The 23,529-nt window shown below is 35.6% G+C and overlaps 1 protein-coding gene across 1 annotated transcript; it reads left to right on the forward strand.

Annotated features, from left to right (window-relative positions):
* The first annotated feature begins 74 nt into the window (after positions 1 to 74).
* On the forward strand, positions 75 to 22,944 carry LOC132203415 (uncharacterized). The gene is made up of 15 exons (XM_059631194.1): positions 75 to 374; positions 10,500 to 10,636; positions 16,404 to 16,653; positions 16,811 to 17,363; positions 17,777 to 18,353; positions 18,609 to 18,787; positions 18,841 to 19,018; positions 19,311 to 19,639; positions 19,702 to 19,833; positions 20,033 to 20,200; positions 20,259 to 20,498; positions 20,629 to 20,766; positions 21,020 to 21,148; positions 21,497 to 21,814; positions 21,975 to 22,944. The coding sequence occupies exons 2-15, from the start codon at positions 10,600 to 10,602 to the stop codon at positions 22,026 to 22,028; spliced, it is 3,282 nt and encodes a 1,093-aa protein (XP_059487177.1). The 5' UTR covers positions 75 to 374; positions 10,500 to 10,599; the 3' UTR covers positions 22,029 to 22,944.
* The last annotated feature ends 585 nt before the right edge of the window (positions 22,945 to 23,529 follow it).

Below are 23,529 nucleotides of genomic sequence, written 5' to 3' on the forward strand. Positions count from 1 at the left end.
GCAGCGCGCCGGAGAACACCTGAGCGCGTGCGCAGCATTCAAGGCAGGCATCACGGTGAATGCCTTTCTGGTGTTGCAGCCCATGGATTTTATTCTGTGCGCGGCGCCGAGCGAGTGAAAATATATCCAAAACAAACTGCGAGGCCACATCCATTTTCAACTCTCCCGGGTGTTTTCAGCTTGAAATTCGAATCTGCAACTTCAGCCGTCGGTGTGATCTGAGGTGTCCGTGTTTTTCGGATTTGAAAACGGTGCAGTTTAAAGTGATTCTGGTGATTTCAACTCTCGTGCGCAACAGGCGACCGGATTTCGCCATTCGTTCCGCCTCTCTGGACCATAAAACGTCGATTTGATGCTGGCCTCTGGAAATCACGGTGAGAAAATCGCATCTGATAATTCGAATTTGAACCTCTGTTGAAGAACATTATTTCATATTAGTCACTTCGGGGCTTTCCCTTGGAGCTTGAATCGGCTGGGTGGTTTTCGAGTTTAGGTCGAGGTCAGCTTGACTCTTATTCATCTCTCGCTCAATAACATTTCCGTCTTTCGACGGCCAGTCTCACTTTTATATTTATCTCGCGAAATCCTCCCCTGTTTAGATAAATTTCACCCGAATCAAGTTTTGATTTTTAATGTGGGAGGATCGAGTGAGGCGCTCGATCACACAGGTGAATTCCACACTCGCATTTAAAGTGCACATCCTGCTGTTTTGGTCGCGGTGACGTCACTCTCATCTACCTGCAGGCCTGCTATTACCAACTCAAATCACGGCTCATCCACACAAATAATATAACGTCGATTCCTGGTGAAATCGACACACAGATACGAAAGGCGGACGTGATTAAAATTTGTCATATTTTTAATTTCCTAGTAAAGTAAGGGCTTTTAAAAGATTCCAATGGAGACATTTTAAAGTTAAAAAGATTGGTAATTTTTAATTTCTACAAAAAAAAAATTAGATTCACTGCCAAGATTTTGTAAAAAAATGACCGTCAAATATATAGTTAGATGCTTGAATAATTATATAGATTAAAGAGTGCAAAGTTTTCCTAAACATGTATTAACTATCTTTAACTATTAATTAATGCAAATTGTTGCCTTAAAATAATAAAATAAATTAAAATTACTTTGCTCAACCTACGATGAAGTAATAAATATTTATAATGTGTACAATACGTTTTTAAAATATATATATATTTCATTTATAATTATTTATACTAATAAAAAATAATGGTTGAATTTTTATGTATAATAATTTTTTTTTAATTTTTATTTAAATTTTTTTTGTGTGTTACAATTATAAAAAAGAACAATAAAATATAATTTAATTTGGTACGGCATTATAAGTAAAAATAATTATTTAAAAATTATAAAGTAAGCATGACGGTATGTACAAAGCTTGTACTATATAGCAGTGACTAAATTATTTATTAATTTAATAATTAAAATTAAACTCGTATCTAAATCAATTGTTAGGCTCTATTCAGGTTTCATAGTGTTCGAAAATATATTTTGAAAATCAGTGTCATCTTGCATAGATACAAGACAAGTGCATTTGAAATCTAGGACTCCGTAGGACTCCTTTATAAACGTGATTCATAGATCTAATTTTATTGCACTGATTGCAATTTTCCGTCGCTACAGAAGCCATAAAACGCCCATATGTATACGCAAACACGATTTCCCCACCGGCTGAAAGATGTAATACGCTGCTGATTTCGCGCTCTGCTGCTGAAATGATCTGAATAACGGGAAACGCCGACTGTGAGTACACATCGGCGCATAGTACCACAGCCATGATTCGCATTACACGGAGCTGTCTGTCGAGCTGCTCTCTGTTCTGTGTCAAATAAGTTGCATCAGGGCGTGGGCGTTGTTTGGGAAAAAATATATATAAAAAACGGCATTGTATTCGACTGCACGGTCACAAAATTTTTAGGTCTCGTGACTCGACGCTTATGTCACGAACGGCGCGGGCAATACCGTTCTCCTCGATCTGCATGAGCAAAATTCGTGTCGCACTCTCCTGGATAGCAAAATAAACGTGTAGAAATAAAGATGATCTCTAAGCGCGTGCTGTGATTAATGGTGGCCCTGAGTAATAGACCGTGAACAAACATATTTTCTTTTATTCTACTAACTGATAAGAAAAATATTTTTTGAAATCTCATTTTCCTAGAAAAAATAGGAAATAAAAAAATGCAGAAATTAAATGTTCAGATTTTTTATGAAGATGTAGAGTTTTTTTTTATATAATGATATAAAAATAGATAATTGTTGAGGCATTAAAAAAATTAAGACCTTAATTAAATAATAATATTTCAGTATATCATCCTGTTATTTCAATACGTAAAAATTTCAATAAAACCATATTTTCCCGTCTTAAAAAATTTACTAATTAATTATTTGGAAAAATATTGTTTTGTTTCATTTGCAGATTTTCATTATTTTTTAAATGATATTGATCTTTTTTGTCTTATCACAATGTAAACCTTAATCTTTTTAAGTTAAATTCACGCAAGGTCTTTTCTTAAGCCTACAAAAGCTGATCCATAATTGAATAAGTATTGTGTTAGTTAATGAGTTTTAAAACCCTTGGGCCGCCTTGGGCACAGTCATGATGAACCAAATCTTCTTTCGTCTGTAGATATGGCTGTTACTTTGTTATTGTCACGAGCTCAAAGGGATGTGTTTGGAATTCACGCTTCCAAACAATTGGGTAATCGTGGCGTTTTAAGCATGGATAAGTGCGAGCGGCTTACGCAACACTCACGGCATTAACGCTACTGCATGATGATAAAAGGAATTAGCTCGGTTGCAAAGTGCGTCTTCTGCATGAGTATTGCTTTTAATACTCGCAACATAATTCCCAGCGCGAAATTCACCCAAGGCTCCTTACATAAAAGTGAAAAAAAAAACTCCCACAGCCCATTTCGTGAGAGACATAATCAGCATAAAAGTGAAATTATTTCGTTAAAAAAGTAAAGGCTCAACCTTTGGACTTGATTATAAATTAAAATGGTCAGAGTAAAAAACGTTCATAAATTACGAATAACGCAGAAGGCTTAATTAATTTATTTTTATTATTGAGTTTACAAACAAGGATAATCACGGTTGGCACGCTTGAGCTCATTTCAATCACGCTTGGCGGATTGCGACGATTTTAAATCATTTTTCTTTATTTCTTTTCTATTGTCGCGTACAAAAATCAACACTTTCCACCGTTTGCAAGTGCGCGCTGGAACGCTTCCTTAAAAGGCGATGGAGGACATCGGTGTCATGCTCCACAAGTCTAGATTGAAACCTTTGTTGCTTTTCATCTTGAGAGCTCCTAATCTCTGGCGATTATGCAATTAGCCCTGAACTGGCGCCTCACAACTAGCTTGTGAGGAAAAGAAAAGAGGCGTGGTGAAAATTATACACACATTTAAATGCACTGCTCAGGCATTCCAAACAAATTGCTAACTGCGTTTCCAGGTCATTAATTAAACAGTGACATTGTGAACGTACATGATGCTATATAGGTGTCTCTTTGTTCACATGACGCAATATCAATTCATTTAAGTGTAAAAGTGTTTTTTAATACAATTGGTCAAATAAATTTGTCGAGAGAAATGGACGCTCTAGAAGTTTGCTGGGTAAATTCTGGCTGGAAAATGTTCAATAAATTTTGGATATTAATTTATAAAATATAAAATGGAAAATGAGGAACTAGTAAGTAAAATCGCAAATATGATATTAATTTTTGGATCCATTTTTAAAATTCTTTTTTTTAAATTTTCATTTCTTTTTTATAATAAAACTTTTAAAGTTAAGTTAATTTAAATTGTTTTACCGGTTGAAAGGATATCAATAATCGATTGTTGGTCAACAAAAGCAATGTGACCAGAACGGTTTAGCTTCTTGGCCCAATCACCACTTAATTGCAACTGAGGTGCAAGTCAGGACAAATGCCAAGACACGTCCATTATTCAGCAGGATGCAATTGAGCTAGATTTTCATCTCTTACCAAATATACAAACCTCTGGCCAACTTCAAGAAGCGAAATAGCTTTTCTCCTGCGTGACACCAATTCGCATCACTAATGAACCAACTATAGGGACACAAATAATTGTGGAATAAGTGAATAAGTAATCATATAATCATAGAGAGATGCATTTCAAATAAAAATAAAATATTGCCTCGCGAAGTAGAAATCGGAGAGGAATTAAATCAATTAAATTGTTTCACAGTCGGCATTGGCCAGAGAAAATTGAGTTGAATTGAAGAGACGAGCCGCAAATGAGCCAATCAAAGCAACAATTATCGGAAATATTTCCTAATTGGTGGATGATCCAGATCTTCAATGACCGCAATTATTCAAGCGTGCCAGTGATTTTCTCAATTAAGGATATTGATTTTTGCACGTAACTTGCAAATATAAAAATTGAGCTGCTGGAGTTTGAAGAAACTTGTGAAACACATTCTGAAATCATGCTTCAATGATTTTCATGAATAAAATTGGCCTTTCATTCTAACGCAAATTACACATGTGAACAAAAGATCAATTCAAACGGAGTAGTTTCTCCTTAATTTTATTCAAATCTGGAGCGCGCCAGTTGGTGGAAATTATACACGCATAACTGCAGGATTCGCTAATCACGATGGAGCAAAAGTCGGCGCCCGCTTTGTTTGTGTTTGCTCTGCGCATTATATATTGTGTTCTCTCTCTCTCTAAAAAGGATGACACGCTTTGCCGGTCTGCCGTGGAAAGTTTCGAAAATCGTGATATTATTCATTCGCACAGGCAAATAGTAAGAAAAGGCTTTCCTCCTATGAAAGCAATTGTTTTTTTACTTGATGAGTCGTCTGATTGTTTGTACTGCAGTTCAAGATGACGGGCGTTGGTGCTTTTGCTGCTTTCTCGGGCGGTTTTATGTCAAGTCACGTTGCGAATATTGTTCACAAATTGTTGCAACGCCTCTTTGATCTCTATACGGAAGGAGAGTACAATAGAAATCTCTTTTGCAGATCTGTCCATAAGACAAAATTATATGTAGCCGTAAGAAAATGAAAGATTTGCAAAACATTTTGTTACAGAAATTCTTTTTAAGACAGTCCATTTGCACAAGAATTATTGACAAAAAAATTAGCTACAAATTCAATTTCTTCCAAAACTTTTATTCTACAACAATGACCTATGTTTTTGTTGCTCGCATTGTTACTGTTTCATTGAAGTTGTTGATAAATGACTGTGCAAGTATGCTGATGTTAACAGTTCCAGATGCGAGGGCCTGTAAAAACATATATAAAGTCTTTTTCTTATATTCATCTTAAAATTTTTAATTTAACCAAAAATAAAAATTCTCGATTTAAGTCAAATATCCCAGATGCTGAGAACTTGAACTCCATCTTGAAAAGCAGCCCTGCAGCATATCTGACCTATTAATATGCATAAATTTGAAAATTAATTATATTTTATTTGTAAAATACAAACCGATTCTTTGAGCTCCAAATCAATCTCTGTATTCAAGAGCTGCCCCATAATTTTTCCACTCCAATTTTTCTATAATTTTTTTTTTTACTCTACGAATCAAATTAAAATTTATTCTTGCCTGGTTGTATAATCTTTGAGGTGCCCAGAAACAGACTAATATTTTTGAAGATTCTGCCAAAAAAATGAGCCATCGAACATAATGGAATTATGGGGTCCCTTGAACTAAATAATCAATGATCGCCACCGAGGTGATATTGAAGACATCATTATGGAGAAATGCGTTACTTCCAACCAAAATCAATAGGAGCTGAATTCCAAAGAGATCGTTCAGGAGTTCCAAAGTTTCGTGCAGTTTTTGAAAACAAAATATTATTTCCATCAATCTTTTTTCACTTTCCGCATTTCTCAACATGAGGTTGAGTTTTTCCCAAATTTGACTTGCCAGCAGGCAATACAAGGAAAATTGCAAGATTGTCAATGAAACTGTTAGCTTTCTGGCCATCGCTGACACAATGTGTAAAACAAAGGAAAAATAAGCAGTAAATTCGCCACTGTGCACAATAGACATAAAATATCCACGTTCCCTTAAAGCGACATTGTAAAGTGGATAGGTGAGTGGTTCAACCAGTAATACAAAAATTAAGAGATGAGTTTTTGAAACCATAAGTTTGGTATTGACGTCAAGCTGTTGTACAATGTTAAAAAAATTACCAAGGATTTTCTTAAACACTGGGAGTTTGAACCAAAGTAACCAAAGCCAGACGTAGATGGTACAGCTCTGCGCGACTAAAGCAGAAAGAAGAACCAAACGCGATCCTCCACCTTGACTTAGATCGGCGAATGCGACCATTGGGAAGTTAACATACCCGATAACAATACCATAGATACAAAAAAGGATTTTGTGTCTTGTCACATTTTTCAATTGCAAATCGCCATTGGACAGCTCAAAAGTGAACATTCCAAAATAATTACAGACTCCAAACAATGGTCTTAACATTAGAATTAGACTCTCTGCTCCTCTATTACTCCTAATTTGCATCTTTGTTACAAAAAATACACCCAGCCGAGCATAGGCCACTGAGAAACTAATGTAAAAATGTTGACTTGTATTGATCTACATTATAAATAATTTTTGATGATCACTCCTTTATATTAACTAGCAAGTCATGTATTCAATTTGATTATTGGCAAAAGACATCTTCTGGAAGTTAAAATCAATATTTTATTATTTAATTATAACATTGGTTTAAATATACATTGTTTTAAGATAGGAAACATTAAAAGAAAGTCATTACTGGTTATATGTTCTCTTTCTGTTTGTGTTTAAGACCAAGGAAAAGAGTTCTCGTTATTTTAAAAAAAGTCATGGGCGTTAATTCACTGAGAGAATTGCGGGCGTGGTTCTCTTTTTTTTCTACTAGTTTCTATGCAAGGACAGAGGAATATTGCAGATATTTGTACAGTTATGAGGAAATGATCAAAAATAAAATAATTTTGCTAGTTAGGCTATTTGCATACAATATAATCATTTTATTACAAAAGTTTTCATTTATTGCAATTTGTAGAAAATCCTTTTACCTGAGAAATTTTTACCTGTTGAATTTTTTATCCTACAGTTGCGTGTCACTTGAGGAAAATTCCTGACAGACTTACTTTGTTTGCGTCATTATTATACAACACAAAAAAGGGCCGAGCAATTCTCAAGAAACGAAATTATGCATGCGTCAATTTGTTTTGTCCCAGCAGAGACTGACAAAAATGAAAGAGACCCAAGGTCCTTCCAGACAAGTTTCCCAATTCGGTCACACGGTAAGGCATTACAAACGAGAATAAAAAAATTCAGTTAATAATAATAATAATAGTTTCAACGCATACATTTGAATTGATGGTTTATTGGTGATAGATTTTTCAGAATTAAGTTGTTGTAATGTCGTAATTTTGAATCACGTTCTACTTCCTTTCTATCGAGCACTCGGCACTTTTAACGCGTTTCTTGTTGCTTGGCACACGAAAGTCGGCTGCAAAACCGCAACTAGGCGCAAAACAGGTGAAAATATAAATCTCTGATGGTTTGGAACGCGTGCTGCGAAATGAAAGGAAGCCGCTTTTCAATTAGCCGCGCATGCAATTCTCAAAACTCTAAGGAAATTTTATTGTACGCATTAGTAGGGTTTTTAATGGGAGTTGCATGTCCGCAGCAAAATTATAAGGATTGGAAATTGAAGACCTGTGCTTTTTAAAGTAAATTGCTCCTTTTACGTCGGAGGAGAAAATAGCGCGAAGCAAATTGAGTCTGAACTCATTTCACTTATTCTCATTTTAATTTGCACAGACAAAATTTAATTTTTATAATATGTAACCAGAGTTATTTTGATTCTGGTCATTTTATTTTCCTGCATCAATTCAAATGGAATCATTGGTCACAGCTAAAAAGGTTAAAATTATGAAAGTATCAAACTTTATGAAATAAAAATAATCAAATTAATTATTCGTATTGGGGTCCAAAATGTGATATGAATAGACCAAATGCAGAATGAAATTTGAAGGAGGATTTACAATTTCTTTGTAGGTAATTTTTGGAATCCGCTTATTGTGAATACATTTAAATTTAAATTAGCGTAGTTATGCTAAAATCCAACGAAATCACAACCAATAAGGATGAAAATAATCGTTTTTAAAATAAAAATCTTTAATTTACATATTTTTTTTGAAAAATAACTTTATACATAGTTCACTTTCATTCCAATGCCAAATCAATAATTATATTTAGAAGGACAAGGAAGCTTTTGAAAGCCACAATCGATTCCCTCATTGCATTTGATGCATGTAGTTAAGAACGTCAAAGTTCAATTCATTGCATTGAGCAAGATGCATTTCTGGCCTTAAATGCTCTCCGTTAACAAGATATAAAGTGAAAGGCACGTCAGAAATTGAACCTAAAAGTTCAAAACAAATTACGCAACAGCCGCCTGCGCGAAAAACCAGTGAACCCATTGAGTCCAATCCCTCGAAAAATTCATTAGGAGGTCAGTGAAAGGTCACGGATTGTTTTCTTGCTCTGAAATACGCCCACGCGTTGTTAATGCTACACTTCCAGGGTCACCTGGAATGACACATTCGAATAGTGTGTGTGCATTGTATCCAAGGAGACTGCGGACCACACATTGCTCGCCAACTTATCACTCTCTTATCTAATTTATTTATTGCGCCCCTGTGTGATCGAAGGACTGCCGACGATTGTGAGTCGCGAATTTACCATTGCAGCCGCTCCCAAGGTCGGGTTTATAACTTTTGCGGTGAAATTACAAAAAAAAATTGAGAGATGAGTTAGAGATTTTTTGAGAGTCACGATTTTTGAATACCGACAGAGAAGCCCTGCGGCTGGTAGGTGGCAATAACAGGTTTTGCGTACTGAATTCAAGGGCAAATTAACGACCGGACTCGTCTCAAAATTACATAACGGATTTTCCTCTTCAACCGTCCCCTCAATCTAGTTTGGAGTTCTCATCACCTTTGGCAGAAAGAAACTAAAAATTCATCCAATCAGTGAAATTGAGAGATTTTCCTAAATATCTTTGAAGTCATTCCCCTTAAATTGCATGAGATTCATTTTTGTTTAATTGGTTTTTATCTGGTTTTTATGGACCAATTTGGTAGTAAAAATAATTTTATTTTTCAATTTTTTTATTTACAATAAAATATGACTTTTTTCTAAAATGTTCTGGAAATTCAAAACTTTACTGTTTTTGCGTCAGTAGTTAATCTATTTATGCGACGGCGAAAACAGGACATTTTATCATGAAATCAGTTGACAAGTTTTGGCAAATTTTAGTAACACGTCACTCCCGAATGAGTTGTTGTCTTGCACGACAAAAATGGCAACTCGTTGAAAGTGTTCGTGAAATTGACATTGCTGATAAGGAAGCGGCGCGAAAATAAAATCAAAATTAGCAAAGACCTCCGCTTTTGTATCCTTGGCTTGTTCGCGGGCGACGAATACATTAAATTTTCAGATCCCACTGACAGCCACTTCCTGGGGGCCCGCATCGAATTTTAATCAAACTTCGTCCATACGTGGCTTCAAAGTTGAATATTTATTCCTTTCGATCTCCTCCCAAGAGTAAAATTAAAATGAATTCTCTTGATGTGTAATTTGCTGTCTATTCAAAGCAGTTTGATAATTTAATTGCTGTTTGTTTGCTCGTTGATAAAAGAAAGAGTCTTTCTTGTTCGCGCCGCGGAAAGGTCGTTGCACAACGGTGGGTCTGAATAATGAATTTTGAAATTATTTTCATCGCCGAGCATGAAATTGAAAAATTTAGAAATGTGCTGATGCTTTCTTTCTGTACGCTTATTCGTTTACACTTTGCAATGCACTCTCAGCAATAAATCAGAATAGATGGCATATTTTCGTCTGGCGATGAGTTGTTGTGAAATGCAAAAACAAGGCGTTCTAAAATATATGTTCAAAAACAAATGGCCATTATATGTATATTGTTTGCATCAACAACATTCTTATAACTTAATTAGCAAAAAAAAATTTCAATATTCAATAACAAATAAAAAGTGAATTTAATTTTGTTTCTTGATGCCTCTTAAGTCACAGAGTATTTGCATGGCTAGTGAGTCACATTTTGTAATTTTATTATGTTTTTATCTAAGGCATTAACTTTGTTTAAATAAATATTATTAAATCAATATAAATATTGCCAAATTTAAATAAAGAATTGTAAAGAATAAATTAATGTATTTTCAATAAGAAGAATACTAGCCATTTATTTGGTTTTATTGCACAAAATTGCTAGTATGGTATAAAAGGAAAACAAGTATAGCAATTAAAGCTAATTTTTCCAATTTTTTTTTTCTTTTTTGTAACTTAATAAAAATATAACGGTTGTTTTTAAAAAGGGAAATTTACATTTTAGTCGAATTCTTGTAAAATGTTCCATGATTTCATTTTCCCACGATGGAAAAAAACGTCAGCTTCAGACGTGAGCTCACGACGTGCGTTGTTGTGTTGCAGAAAGAGTCTGGTCGCCGTGAGGGCGCGGAATGCTGAGGGTCCTATTGCACAGCACCTGCATCATCGTCGACATCGCCAGCAACCACATCTGAGAAGCAAAATGATCAAGACACCGGCGTTGTTGCCCCTGCTCACAGGTGAGGCGCGCGGATTGACCGCAAAATTGGTTCTCATATTCCACAAAGGAAACTAAGGAATTTGATAGTGTTTGATTCACCTTTGAGGTTTCGTCCAGAAAAGACCAGAGGTTGACTTTATTAAGGCAGCGCGGCTCATCAAATTTTTGAGAGTTCCATCTTAAAATTTTATAACAAAGGACGTGAAAACAGACGCAAATTTAAAATCACTTATTGAGGGAAGATCTTGGTAGATATTTTAATGACAGTTTAAGTTTTTAATTTACATTCTATATTATAAACTGAAATGAGAATCATTTGAATAAATAAAAAAAATTTAGTTGGATCTTCATTTTGAAACTAGTAAATTTTTCAGAATTTTTTAATTTTATTATAAAAAAATATCTTCAACATTCTTAAGTAAATTGTTTAAAATTTTTGCTTTCCTGCTGATCTGTTTGAGTTGCAAAATTAAATGCCCTGCCAAAGAAAGTGCGAGAATAAACAATCCATGGATTTCCTTGTTTTATTGTAAAAAAATTGTAACTAATTCTTTAGCCTTCGAAAACGTGAAAGTTCACCCCTTTTGTCAACACAAACAATCCTTCTGATAAAATTCGTTTCCTTAAAGAATTAGTTCTGCAATGACGTTGTTTTTTTGGACAAATAATTTGAGATTATTTATTTGTTGCTCAAGTTGTCGATTATCCGCGAGTGGCGCCTGTCGAGATTCTGTCACGCTATTTTAGCATCTAGCACGTTTTGTTCGCAAGCAACAATGCCATTATTTCACCTCCAGCACTGTCTATAAGCATGCAGCTTTCACTTCGGTCCGCGACTCCGTCTGCACCACAGGACACGCCAAAGCGTTAAATAACTGCACGCTCTATTGTGCGGTTGGCACGCGTGGGATAATCAGAGAATTAGCGAAGAGTTTAGAGAAAACGCGCAAATTTTGTAAGACCGTTAACACCAATTTGTGCACGATGCGAGAAACTGGAGCATCTTTGTGTTCGATTGGCATGCAAAAGTAAACAGCCAAATGTTGAATTATGCAATTTGATGGTCTGGATTGCAAAGCAGGTTGCATAAAATTAAAAAAAAAAAATTAAACCTCAATATTTAACAGGTGATAATTTTTTCTTTTCGCATAAATTCATTTATTCTACTAAAAATTTTCAGCTCCATGGTCCAGCAGTTTTCCCCCAATTATTTAGAACACCGCAGAACATCGGAATAATTTATAAAGTTTCATTTAATCCGTTTCTATGATGATAAATTGGACTGTTAATTGTAAGACTTTAAGGAATTAGTCGATAATGTACTTGTGTTATTATTTTTTTTTTTTTCATTTTTTACTCCACTTTTCAGTGGTCTTGATAATAGACTGACAATGAGTCAATGCTTCCACACACGTTTCTTGGTATAGAGTATATAAATAAATTATGAGCCTCAACCAGACAAGAAGCCGTAAAACTGGCGCAGGATCAAGGTTTTCTTTTCCACCATATCTGCTCTAATCATCCGCATATTCTCCAAATCGGCACTTTTCTACAGAATATTAAACCAGCCGCTTTCCAATCAGCGAATTCCGAGAATCTTTCCGGTGATTTGCACTCGGTGATCGCCAATTTGGTGCCAGTAACCAGAAAAAAACTAGCAGGTGGAAAGACACATGATCATAATATGCTCATCAAAGCGGAACGTAAGCCGAGCATTGCGATCGATTTTCGACTTAGCGTGGGAAAATATAATATTTTGGACATGGGGAAAATTCAAGCCCAAAAACGGACGCGTCGTGATTTCTGAAACAAGAAGGCAGACGAGGCGTGACCAATTTTCACAAACGTTGCTGATAATTGTTAGCTTTGGCGAAAATGTTGCGACTTGATATTCAAGATAAAACGTGTAACAAATAAACAGAGCTTTACACTCAACAATTGAGACATACAATAATAATTATGAGATATTAATTAAAACAAAATAGAAATAACTCTCAATGATAATTAATTAAAAATGGAATTACCAAAATAAAAAAGCATTTAATTTTTTGTTTTTCCATTTTATTCCATTATTTAATAAAATTATTAGGATGCATTGAAAACCAATTTATTTACAAGTGCTTGTATCTTTGTATTGGGAGACTATTTTTGTCACAAGTCTGTGTCAAAAGGCTATTTTTTTTTTTTGCAAAATGAATGGATCGGAGCATTGAAAGGGCCTAAATTTCGTCATTTTCCTAAAAAATTCTAGAAAGTCCGTGTCAGCTTGGTTAATCCAATTAATTGCGATTTAGGCAGCGAGTGTTATTGCAGCGAACCGAATCGGCGGCAAGGCTGCCAAATTTTGACAATGACTCACAATCGACAGTAGAAAGGTGAACCTCGCGTGAATGCTAAAACGCAAAGAGAGACGCACGTGGGTGCGTCTGACGGTGATTTTCGTTCCCCTCGTCCAACACGGCAGCCTTATGACCATACGGTGGCGTCGTTCTAATCTGATGAATTTGACGTCACGCGATGGATATACATATTTAAATTACGTACGTACGTTGACCTCCTACTCACGGACTGTGATCTTTGACGCATTTGTGCGCAACGTAGAAAGATAATGAAAAATTCAATTGTTTCTGAATAAAAAATCCACAATATCCAATCCCAATTAATTTGAATTTCTATCCTTATCATTCAATAGGTTCATTTTACATTTTAATACTTAAAACAAGCGACACGCAAATTCTTAAATTTGTTAAAAAAAAAATTAAATTGACTCTAAATTTTTTTTTATGAATTATCAAGAATTAACATATTCTTGGAAACGAGCTGCTGAAAAAAATACAAATCGCCTCTTTTCCTGAAGCTTCTTTTTCACGGTGGCGGAGATTGAGCAGGAAACGCTTGCAGGCAAAATGCTCCTCTTTCAAAACCTGTTTGTTGTATTGCTTCCTGTCGAACGTTTTCAAAGCAACCCAACCCAATTGACGCATGCAATAAAGTTGCAATTTTTGAAACCGGCTAAAATCATCAAGTATTTAAATAAGGCTGAAATTTACCGACCACTCAATTACTCCAATTTGCATTTTTCTTAAATTGGTGAGCCATTAAATGTACAGTTTTGTACTTGAAATCAGCACGGACGGATATGGTGGCACAAATTCAGTTTTTATTTTACAAGCTAAATTTTTCAAAAATTTTGTAACGAAATTTCAACACAAACGCCAATTTTTACTTTCAAATTACTGAGAAATTAAAACTTGTGTCCTATTTAACTAGAAAGACATTTCAATTTGGATGCAGGTAAATGCGTGGGACCAACTGAAGCACGCAGACAGTGTTTCATAATGTGTCTGCAATTAAAAGAGTTTAATTTCCCATCGTTGTCGTTATACCAGTGGGAATAATGGGCGAGTGCGAAAGTAAAAATAAAGAGTTGTTGTTGAACATTAAAAATGCACTTGCGATTTCGGTAAATTTTCTCACGCCACATTGCGCTGAATAAAAAAAGACATGTTTTAATTTAATTAAAAGCGAGTTGTTATTAATTTTATCGTCAATTATAGATTATATACTCCAAAATAAAGGGGGGGGGATATATAAAGCATTAGAATAAAAAAATGAAAAAGATTGGCAGTATTACACTGTAATATAAATAAAAAATATTATTCAACAATGAAACAATTAAATTTGACTCATTACAGGAAAATGAAAAAGTTCATTTCATTAACATATTCATGAGGATAGGTATTCATTAAATCTAACTTTTACAAAATCGCCACTTCAGTATTATTTTTTAATGAATATACATAGCACTTGTAAGTATAATCTGATAGTTGCTACTTATTGTTAACCCCAGCAGCTGCCATAACTCGGCGTCTCTGTATTTTTGATAAATATTGACTAGCGTCTTCTCCACTCAATAATAAGTTATTGCACTCTTTAGGTGCGTTTGCACGCAAGGAAACTGTTTTTACCATTGAAGAAGTTCTATAATTTATAGATGGTTTTATACACTTGTCCAGCAACTCCTTATTAAGCTGGATTAACTTTTTTAAGTCTGCTTTCATTTTCTCTCTCCCGTAGCTTCCAAGTCTTGCTTCAAACCTCTCCCTGAATTCAAATAAATTAACTTTTTTGTGTGCTAAAAATCGATCTGACTAACTTGAAATGCCTGTAAATTTGAACATCCGCGTGGTTAATTTTCAATATTTTGTTCTTCTCATCCTCTGTAAGGGGTTCATACGAGCGATTGCTGCGACTATTCAGTGAAACGTACGCCATGTCTTCTAAAGGCCAACACATTAGATCCGCCAGCATAATTAAAGATTCGTCCATGAATTCGTTTATCATGACAAATTCAAATTCTCGATCAATCATCGCAATGAGCTCTTTGATTTTAAGTTCATTTTCAGTGTCTTGCAAGTCCAGTCCAAAATTGTACGCAATCTTTTTAAGAATAATGAAGTTTTTAATTTAATACGACTATTTTAATAATTAAACTTACGTTATTTGTGGAAGGCTTACCACCTGGTCTCAGGATTGGCTTAAAATGCTTTATTATGTAGTCGTAATCAAACTTTAGGAAGTCCTTTATCGTAGCAGTCTTGTTGTTAAGCCATATACTATTGAAATGAAAATAATCGAAGGCGGACTCGAATTGCTTCACAGGGTCACGCACAATTGCAATCATTTTGGTGTCCAGAGCCATGACCTCTCTAACGTTCTTGGAGTGGAAGCGGCTGTGGTGCACAAGCATGTCAAATCTCTCACCTTTGGGGATCAGATCGTTTCAAACAAATTTTTTGTGAAACGAATGAGGGTATCCGATCATATTGACTTTGAGAATATTATAAGATTAATTTTACACAAAATTTAAGTACAAAATGAGTTACTATATTTAGATAGGACGAAATTCAACTCGAGCTTAATTCCAACCCTTATGAGAATGTTGTGGACAGTCATGCTGCCACATTTGTGGTTCTTTAAAAAATACAGGTGGCGTCCAGGTGTGCATTTGCCATGTGAAGTGGTGATAGCTGGCAGCAGGTTTTTTCTTGTAAAGAAATACAAATAAAAGGACACAACAAAATAGACATAATTTTACCTCGGTAACAAGGATGTTGTAAAGAAACACCCCAACACAACTGCTACAACCAATAAACCAAACTTGTGTGCCATCCGATGCATTTTCTTAAGTTTCCAGCAAATTGCCAACGTTATATTTCAAAGCTTGGTGTTGACCCCCACACGTAAAAAAAGATAAGAACTGTCATGCAGAGGGCAACGGTGGGCTTATATTATCGCTTCATTTCCTTAAATGCATACTTTTAAAATTTAATTGCCTACCTCCAACGTCCTCTTTTCTCTATGTGCATTAATGTTAGCAGTAAAATTTTAATTTATAGGGCTAATTAAGGAAACACTATTAATTAGGAATTAAATGTATTGATAATTTAAAGACAGGAAGATAAAATTATTTCAGTTAAATTCAATATTATCTGATGCAAAAATTAATTTCAAAATATATTTTTCGCCAACATCTAAATAGTAAAGATGCATTTATAATGGGGGAGTTTCCCGTGATAGCCATATAAAAGCCAGGAGGACTACTGAATAGAATGTTCCCTAAAAAATATATAATTATATTTGTAAATTTTTTCCTTTTCAGCAACGGCAACAAAACATTTCTTTTTCCCTTTCAGCAAATTTACTATTTTAGATTGCAAAATTTTTCTGATTTTTTATTTTATTTTATAATCACATTATCTAAACGATGATAATGTCTGTTGCAGGTGGATTTGTGTGCCTGATCTTGGCAGGGGTGGTTTATGCTGGCGGTAACCAACAACAGGAAGCCTCTACAATCGCCCCAAAGGCTGTAAACGAGAGCTCGGCGCCACTGAACAACAGCGTTGTCGCGGCTGCCGAGGCCAAAGATGAAAAAACCACTTCAGAAAAACCACTTTGCACGGACTGCATACCAGAGGGAACTTCCAAACTGGCATTTCCTGCAACCAAGACTAACCAAATAGATATGAATAAGTAAGTAAAGTTTTTAATAGCACTATTATAGCTATATTAAATTTTTCTTTCACATGTAAGTGAATGAGAAATAAACACATTGATTCTTATTTTGCGTTCATTGTAGTGAAAATTAAATTTTAAAATTCAAATAACTTATGCAAATCAATACTTTTAGATACACTGCAGAGAAAATTGCAAATGAATATTCGGAGCGCATCAAAGCGTCAATAGACTTGATGCCCTCGTCAGTGGAAGAGCGGTTGCGCCAGCTTTCCGAGGAAGTGCACAAGGGTTTCAACCATAATGACTTTTTCGACGAGCCTTCGTCTTCGTTGATCGCGCCCACCTCTTCTTCTGCCAAAATTGTGCCTACCAGCTCTTTCTCGGAACCAGAGTTTGCCGCTGCCAACAACGACTGGACGCCCATCAATCCGCAGCCCTTCCACACTCCGGAACTGCCAAGGCAGTTTTCCGTCGGAGTTGGTTTTGTCAGCAAAGTGCATTACGACCACTCGCAAGATCCCAACAAGATCGTCAAGTCGTCGGTTTTCTACTTGGACGATGGTGATGCCACCGGGTTTGTGTCTTCGTCCAACTTCAAGTATGAGAAAACCGTCCCCCCGTCAATTCAGCCCACTTCGGTTACCATGGTTGTGCACTCCACTGGTGCCTACACTAGCAATGAGAGGGGCTATTATCATGAAGAACCAGAGAAAGAACCTGAAGTGGTGAGTTTATTTTTTAAAACCCTATTTTTCCAATTTTCCGCAAAAAAAAATTAACTGGGAATCATTCAATTGCCGTGTTTAACTTTCGTTATGTGTTTTAAATATTTATAAAAAGCTTGCGATATGCGCATGTCAGCATTATCCATTTTATAATAGTTGAGCTGTCATAAGATTTTGCAAAGTTTACAATTAAAAATAAATTATATATCAAATTTAGTTAAAATTATTTTAAAAATAATAAACTGGAGGTTGCATTTTTTTTTATGTGAAACATGACATTTTTACCTGTCAAATTGACCATTCTACCTGATTTTTAGATTTTCCTGAAGTACATTTTAAAATTTGTTAGTTCAAAAAAACCAATACAATTTCCCCAGTCATAAATCAAAACCTTCATTATTTCCCATTTCCAGGACATTTCCATCACCTCTGACTCAGTGCACACTGTGCTCACTAACGATGGCATCAATCTGCTGAATGACACATCCACTTCATCAACTTTGAACAACATCACAGTCAACAAGGAGTTCCACAGCGCCAAAAATCTGTCCACCATCATCCCTCCACTTGGAGCCAAACACAACGTTACAGACGTGGAATTGATTCCCAGCGCTGAGTCAAAACTGGTCAAAGCCGTGACCAACAGCAGTGAGAATGAAGCCCTGAATAAAGTCAACGACACTGGAAAACCGGTCAAAGATATGGAGGAGTCCATGTCGGGTCAGTCCATCACTGTTTCGGCGTTTGCTGAGAGGAAGGGTCTGCCCAAGTCAACCACCGAGATGTCTGCCGATTTGTCGGAAAAGGAACAAGAGACGTCAGTGACGCCGAAAAGCATTCCAGCCAATATTATCCGGAACAGAAAACCTTCCTCAGGGTACAGAAGGAGGACTACAAGCACTACAACAACAACCACGACAGAAGCTCCAGTCGAAATTACAACGGAAAATTCTGACGATTCTATGGCTATGGGTTCAGAGAGCATGCTAGGTAAGATTATATTTAAGAAATTGAAATTAAGCGCAGTAAAAATTATTTGGGGGAGATGAAAAAAAAGTAGAAAAAATATGCAAATTAAATATAAAAAAATCATTTACGTTATCGTACCTTATTTTGAGGTTTAAACAACATTTGTCTGAAAACAGGCAAGGAATGATTTATTCACTTATGCAAAAGCAAAAATAGGCGCCTTTTTCCAAAGTGTAAATTTAAATACTTCGTAGCTAATTATAATTTGATTTAAAGATTGTACAACCACGGAGGGGGAAGAGGAAGTCACTGAATCGCCTAAGAATGAGAACAAGATTGTCACGCACAGCAGCAGCACCACTACCACCACTGTGCGCGTCTACACCACTAATGAGCCTCCCACGTCTGAGGGAAATCAAATGACGCCTCTCTCGACCTCGACGTTTTTGCCAGAGGTAGATTGTCACTTAAAGATAAATTGCAATTTCAAACTAATAATTCAACATAGGCTGAGGAGACAACATACAAAATAATTTCTGAGAGCACCACTGTCCACAACGTCCACTCGGTCGAAAGCACCCTCAAACCTACAAAGACAGACGAGGAAGACGATTGTGAAATGGAGGAGCCAAATTCTTCGGCAGCTCCCGGTGTCAGTCAGAAAACGCCAATTCATGAAACCAATGGTAAATAAGCAGTCATATTTTTAGTAATTTAGCAACAAATTTCGTAGAAAAGTAGAAAATAATCATAAAAATGCTATATTTTTTTTTTAATTAAATAGTAATTTTTTTTATTAATTAAAAATTAAGAAGGGGAAGAAACTAAAACTTATGGAGTGCACGTGCTTGATCCTTTTGTGGTTTATATTTATTTTGTTAACTCTCACATCGAGCAGATAATTTAAAAAATATAATCAGTGTAAACTGAATTTATAGATTTTGTTATTATCTATTTACAAAGTAATTGTTTTAATAGTAACGGCCGAGGAGACCACTGAGATCCCAATGGAGGTCAAGGCCTACTTGCAGCTGAAGGTGGCCACCTCGTGGGAAGAGCTGTGCAGAAATCAAGAGGATTTCAAGAAGGGTTTGGCTGATATGCTGTCCAGAGGCACCAAGAAGGACGTTTCGCCTGACAGGGTGGTCCTTCTGAATGATGAAGAGTGCCACGAGCCACCACCGGAGGAGGCTGATGGAATTTCTGTCCATCTTTATCTGCAGGATGAGCATGGAGATTATGACATGAACCTTACCCAGGCCTTCCCGACCATTTGGCTCGGACAAATGGACAACAACACCTTAAAGGTATAAAAATGGTATTAATTAAAATTTAAAACCATGAAATCAATTTCTTTTATTAAATTTAGATCACCTGCGCTGACATTAGATTTACAAATAACGAGCAGGCCCCTTCAACGGCTGAGAATGGAGGAGTGATTGCTGCAATTGCAATCACTGGTGTTGCTGCTGGATGTTTCTTGCTCCTTGTTATTCTTATGGTAAGTCTGAGGGATCAATTTGATAAAATAATAAAACTACTAAATAATATTATAATTATTTCTTTTATATTTAATGCATATTTTTCATTTCTAATTGAATTCCTTTTAAGGAATTTAAGCATCTTTTAAGCTTAAAATTTAAAAAACTGTAAACATAATTTAACTTCAACATAAAATTTTTACATTATTCACTATTTAGCTCATTATGAGGAAGCGGCAGGGCAGATTCAACTATGGCCAAAGGTGCACACCTGTGTCCCTGGACGCTTACAGCCTGGACAGCGTTTCTGTCTACAACAGTGTGCGTAGGAAAGGCGCCTTGAGAGCTTCGAAGAGGTCTTACGGAAACCCCAACTTTGAAGACGGGGTAAGTTTTGCATCTCAAAATAAATTTTATCAAGAACTGAATTTTAAAAATTTTAAAGGAGGGCCCTTCACACCAAATGAATTTCGCCGGTCTGGCCAACTGCCTGAACGACACCAAGGCTATCCACGAGGAATTCGCGCTGGTGCCCGTCATTCACGCCAGACTGGATGAACTGCCGGCTGGAGCAGAGACCAAAAACAGATACGCCAATGTGATTCCCCTGCCTGAAACTCGGGTGCCTCTCACCAAGAGAGGCTCCGACCTCCTGTCGGAGTACATAAATGCCAACTTTGTCAGGGTATGTATTGTTAAAAATATAGACGAAAATGTAATTAAATGAATATTATCACATTTATTAAATTCAATGTCATATTTTTTCTCTGGTCATATTAAAATTAAATAATATTAACATATTTTATTTTATTTAGGGCCCGAAAAATGCCCCTAGATATTACATAGCTTGCCAAGCGCCGATGGAGTCGACAGTCTCCGATTTCTGGCGCATGATTTGGGAGCAGCAGAGCAAAGTTATCCTCATGCTGACTGACTTGGAGGAGAATGGAGTGGTGAGAAAATTGTTTCTTCTTATCTGATGGGGTCGGGTGGAAGTAAAAGTGTTCACTTGAATAACAAACAATTGGTCTGACCCGAGGTCAAAATAACTGACCTCATGCGAGGTGGCGTGTTTCTTATCTTGTTGGCTTCTCATTTGCATTAATTGTGAATTTGAATAATGAAGGTGTATTGGGGTTGCTTTGTGGCCACCATTCACTGCGGCGTTCGGGAGCAAAGACCTCACAGTTCATTCTCGTGTTGCAGGAAAAGTGCGCAGACTACTTGCCGCCCTCGGAGGTGCTGGACTGTCACAGACTGTTCGGCGACTTCCATGTGACACTTAAGAAAAGGGAGGAGAGGGACAAATATGTCATCTCTACACTCCAGCTTAAGGTAAATATAATTATTTGTTTTAGAGTTTTTTTTTTTCATTTTAATTGTTCGTTGAAAAGTTTTTGGATTATCAAATATGCATTTAAAATAAATATAGAAATAATTATAAGAGTCAGAGATTTGCTGAAGTGAGTGAAATCAGTTTTCTCATCATAAAAAGAACAAACAACAAAAACAAGTTGGCAAATTTTTGTCCTGTATTTATAAATTTTTCCTCTTTTTTTATAATTTATAATTTCAGTATTTTTCTCTCCTTATTAAAACACGTAATATTAATAAAAGAAGAACATAAAATTATCAAGTATAAAACAATATTGGGACAAAATGAATAACCTGACTTCTTTATAGAACATGGAATCAAACTTGTGGAGAGAAGTGACACATTTGTGGTACTTTGGGTGGCCGAGCACAGGTGTGCCGGAGGAAGCCAACGCCATCATAGCGTACATCATAGAGGCGCGCGCCTTCATGAAGGGCAACACCGGCCCCAATGTGGTGCACTGCAGCCCCGGAACAGGCAGAACAGGCACCATCATTGCCGCCGACTTGTGCATCAGGGATTTCGAGAAGAGCCGAGTGGTCGACGTGCCTAAAATAGTCCAACGTCTCCGTCGGGACAGAGCAGGAGCGGTACAGACCAAGGAGCAGTACCTCTTCATTTATCAGGTCAGAATTTTTTTCTTACAATTAAATTAAATTTTGTTCAATATTGGTAAATAAAAATTTAAATCTCATCCAGAAATGGCTTTTTGTCTAAAAAAATTTTTGTTTTTAATCTTTTCAATCATTATTTAAAAATTAAAAATTGTGTAAATTACTGTTTCAGGTTTTAAATTTATATGCAGCCAAATTGACAGGCGGGGCCATGGAATCATTATAGGAACCTTCTCGAGGAAACCAGACTGTGCAAAAAATCAGTGATTTAATTAATACAAAAATTAATCAATGGCTGACAATTAATTTTAAATTAATATCACTCGCGAGTTTCAATCGTGCCTGATCAGATTCACTCTGAAACAGAGTGATGTTATTTATATATCATTAGTTTAAATAATTTTAAGGAATAAAAACAGCTATTTGAACTGAGGGACCAATTATGTACAGTAGTTCAACAACCAGACACGGAGATCTTGAGTAGAGACGTTTGCATTTTGCATCCATCAAGCACTTTTAGTGTCGTTGTTGCATTTTAGCGTAATTTTTCCACAAGCGCTTCAATAGATTTCCTTAAAAAAGCACAAATTTGTATAAAAGGTATAAAAAAAAGTTAGAACGCCATAAATAATGAGAAAGACTTAGCGTCTTTTTATGCTATTGATTCATGTCGTTGTTGCTCACTATTTGTTAGCACGAAGCAATTTGGTAGCCATGTTTCTGTGATCATTGAAGATTTTTAAGTAGGAATTTTTGACTGTGAGCGCTCTCTCTTTGTTCCATTTATATTTTGTTCCTTGTCCTTTGGCGGCTACATAAAAGATAGTATATAAAATATTGGACTATTTGTTTTGCCACGCACTTTTGTAATTAAAATGTTCGATAAAACATGACAATGAGAAAGTGCGAGCACCGCCAAAGTTTGGATGTGGCCTGAAGCAGCAGCACAGAGAATGTATCAAGCAGTGCATATCAATTAATCAGTTTGAGTGGCAAGGAAGGGTAGATCTCACTCCATTTGTGAAAAGTGAAAAGTATATGTATGTTTGAATGCGACCTTGTATAAACATTTTGAATCAACGGGGAACTATTTTATCATTGATAATTAATTAATAAAGTGTTGTAAAACTATTTAGCTGAAATTGAAACTGCTTTGTTAATTTTTAAGAAATCCCAACCTTTTTTAATAATTTTTTGTCTCAAGCCCATTAAACACATACTGAAACTTATATAAGTATCATTGGAGGTAAACTCTTCAGTATTCATCCTATTGACGATATTTAAATATTTTCAGAACGCAACTAGACAATATTACATAATTGTTTTCATTTTGCCTATAAAATACAGAGTAAACTTCAAGTTCTTATTAAATAATACTCTCTTTTCCAAGATTTCCATAAATATTAATGTTAATATTTATTTTTTAAGATTTTTTATTTTCACAAACTTCAGCAGGCAAAAGGATTATTTTTCAAAAGATATCTCATCAGGTCAACATTCACAACCGTTGATATAGGGCTTTTATTTACTATTATTTTTTCGTCACATTTTTTCTTTTGATATGGCCCTTTTTGTCAGCCTTTTAAGTAAAGAATGTTCCAGAAAAAAAGATTCAACATAAAGTAAATATTTAAAATTAAATAGCGATTATTGAGTATGTTTCAACAGTTTCAACTAAAAAAAAACAGTGTAATTTTCAAAACCTTACCTATTGTCTTTTGACGAGA

This window comes from Neocloeon triangulifer, unplaced genomic scaffold (genome assembly GCF_031216515.1).
Source record: "Neocloeon triangulifer isolate White Clay Creek 2 clone unplaced genomic scaffold, ASM3121651v1 ptg000017l, whole genome shotgun sequence".
Classification (NCBI taxonomy): domain Eukaryota; kingdom Metazoa; phylum Arthropoda; class Insecta; order Ephemeroptera; family Baetidae; genus Neocloeon; species Neocloeon triangulifer.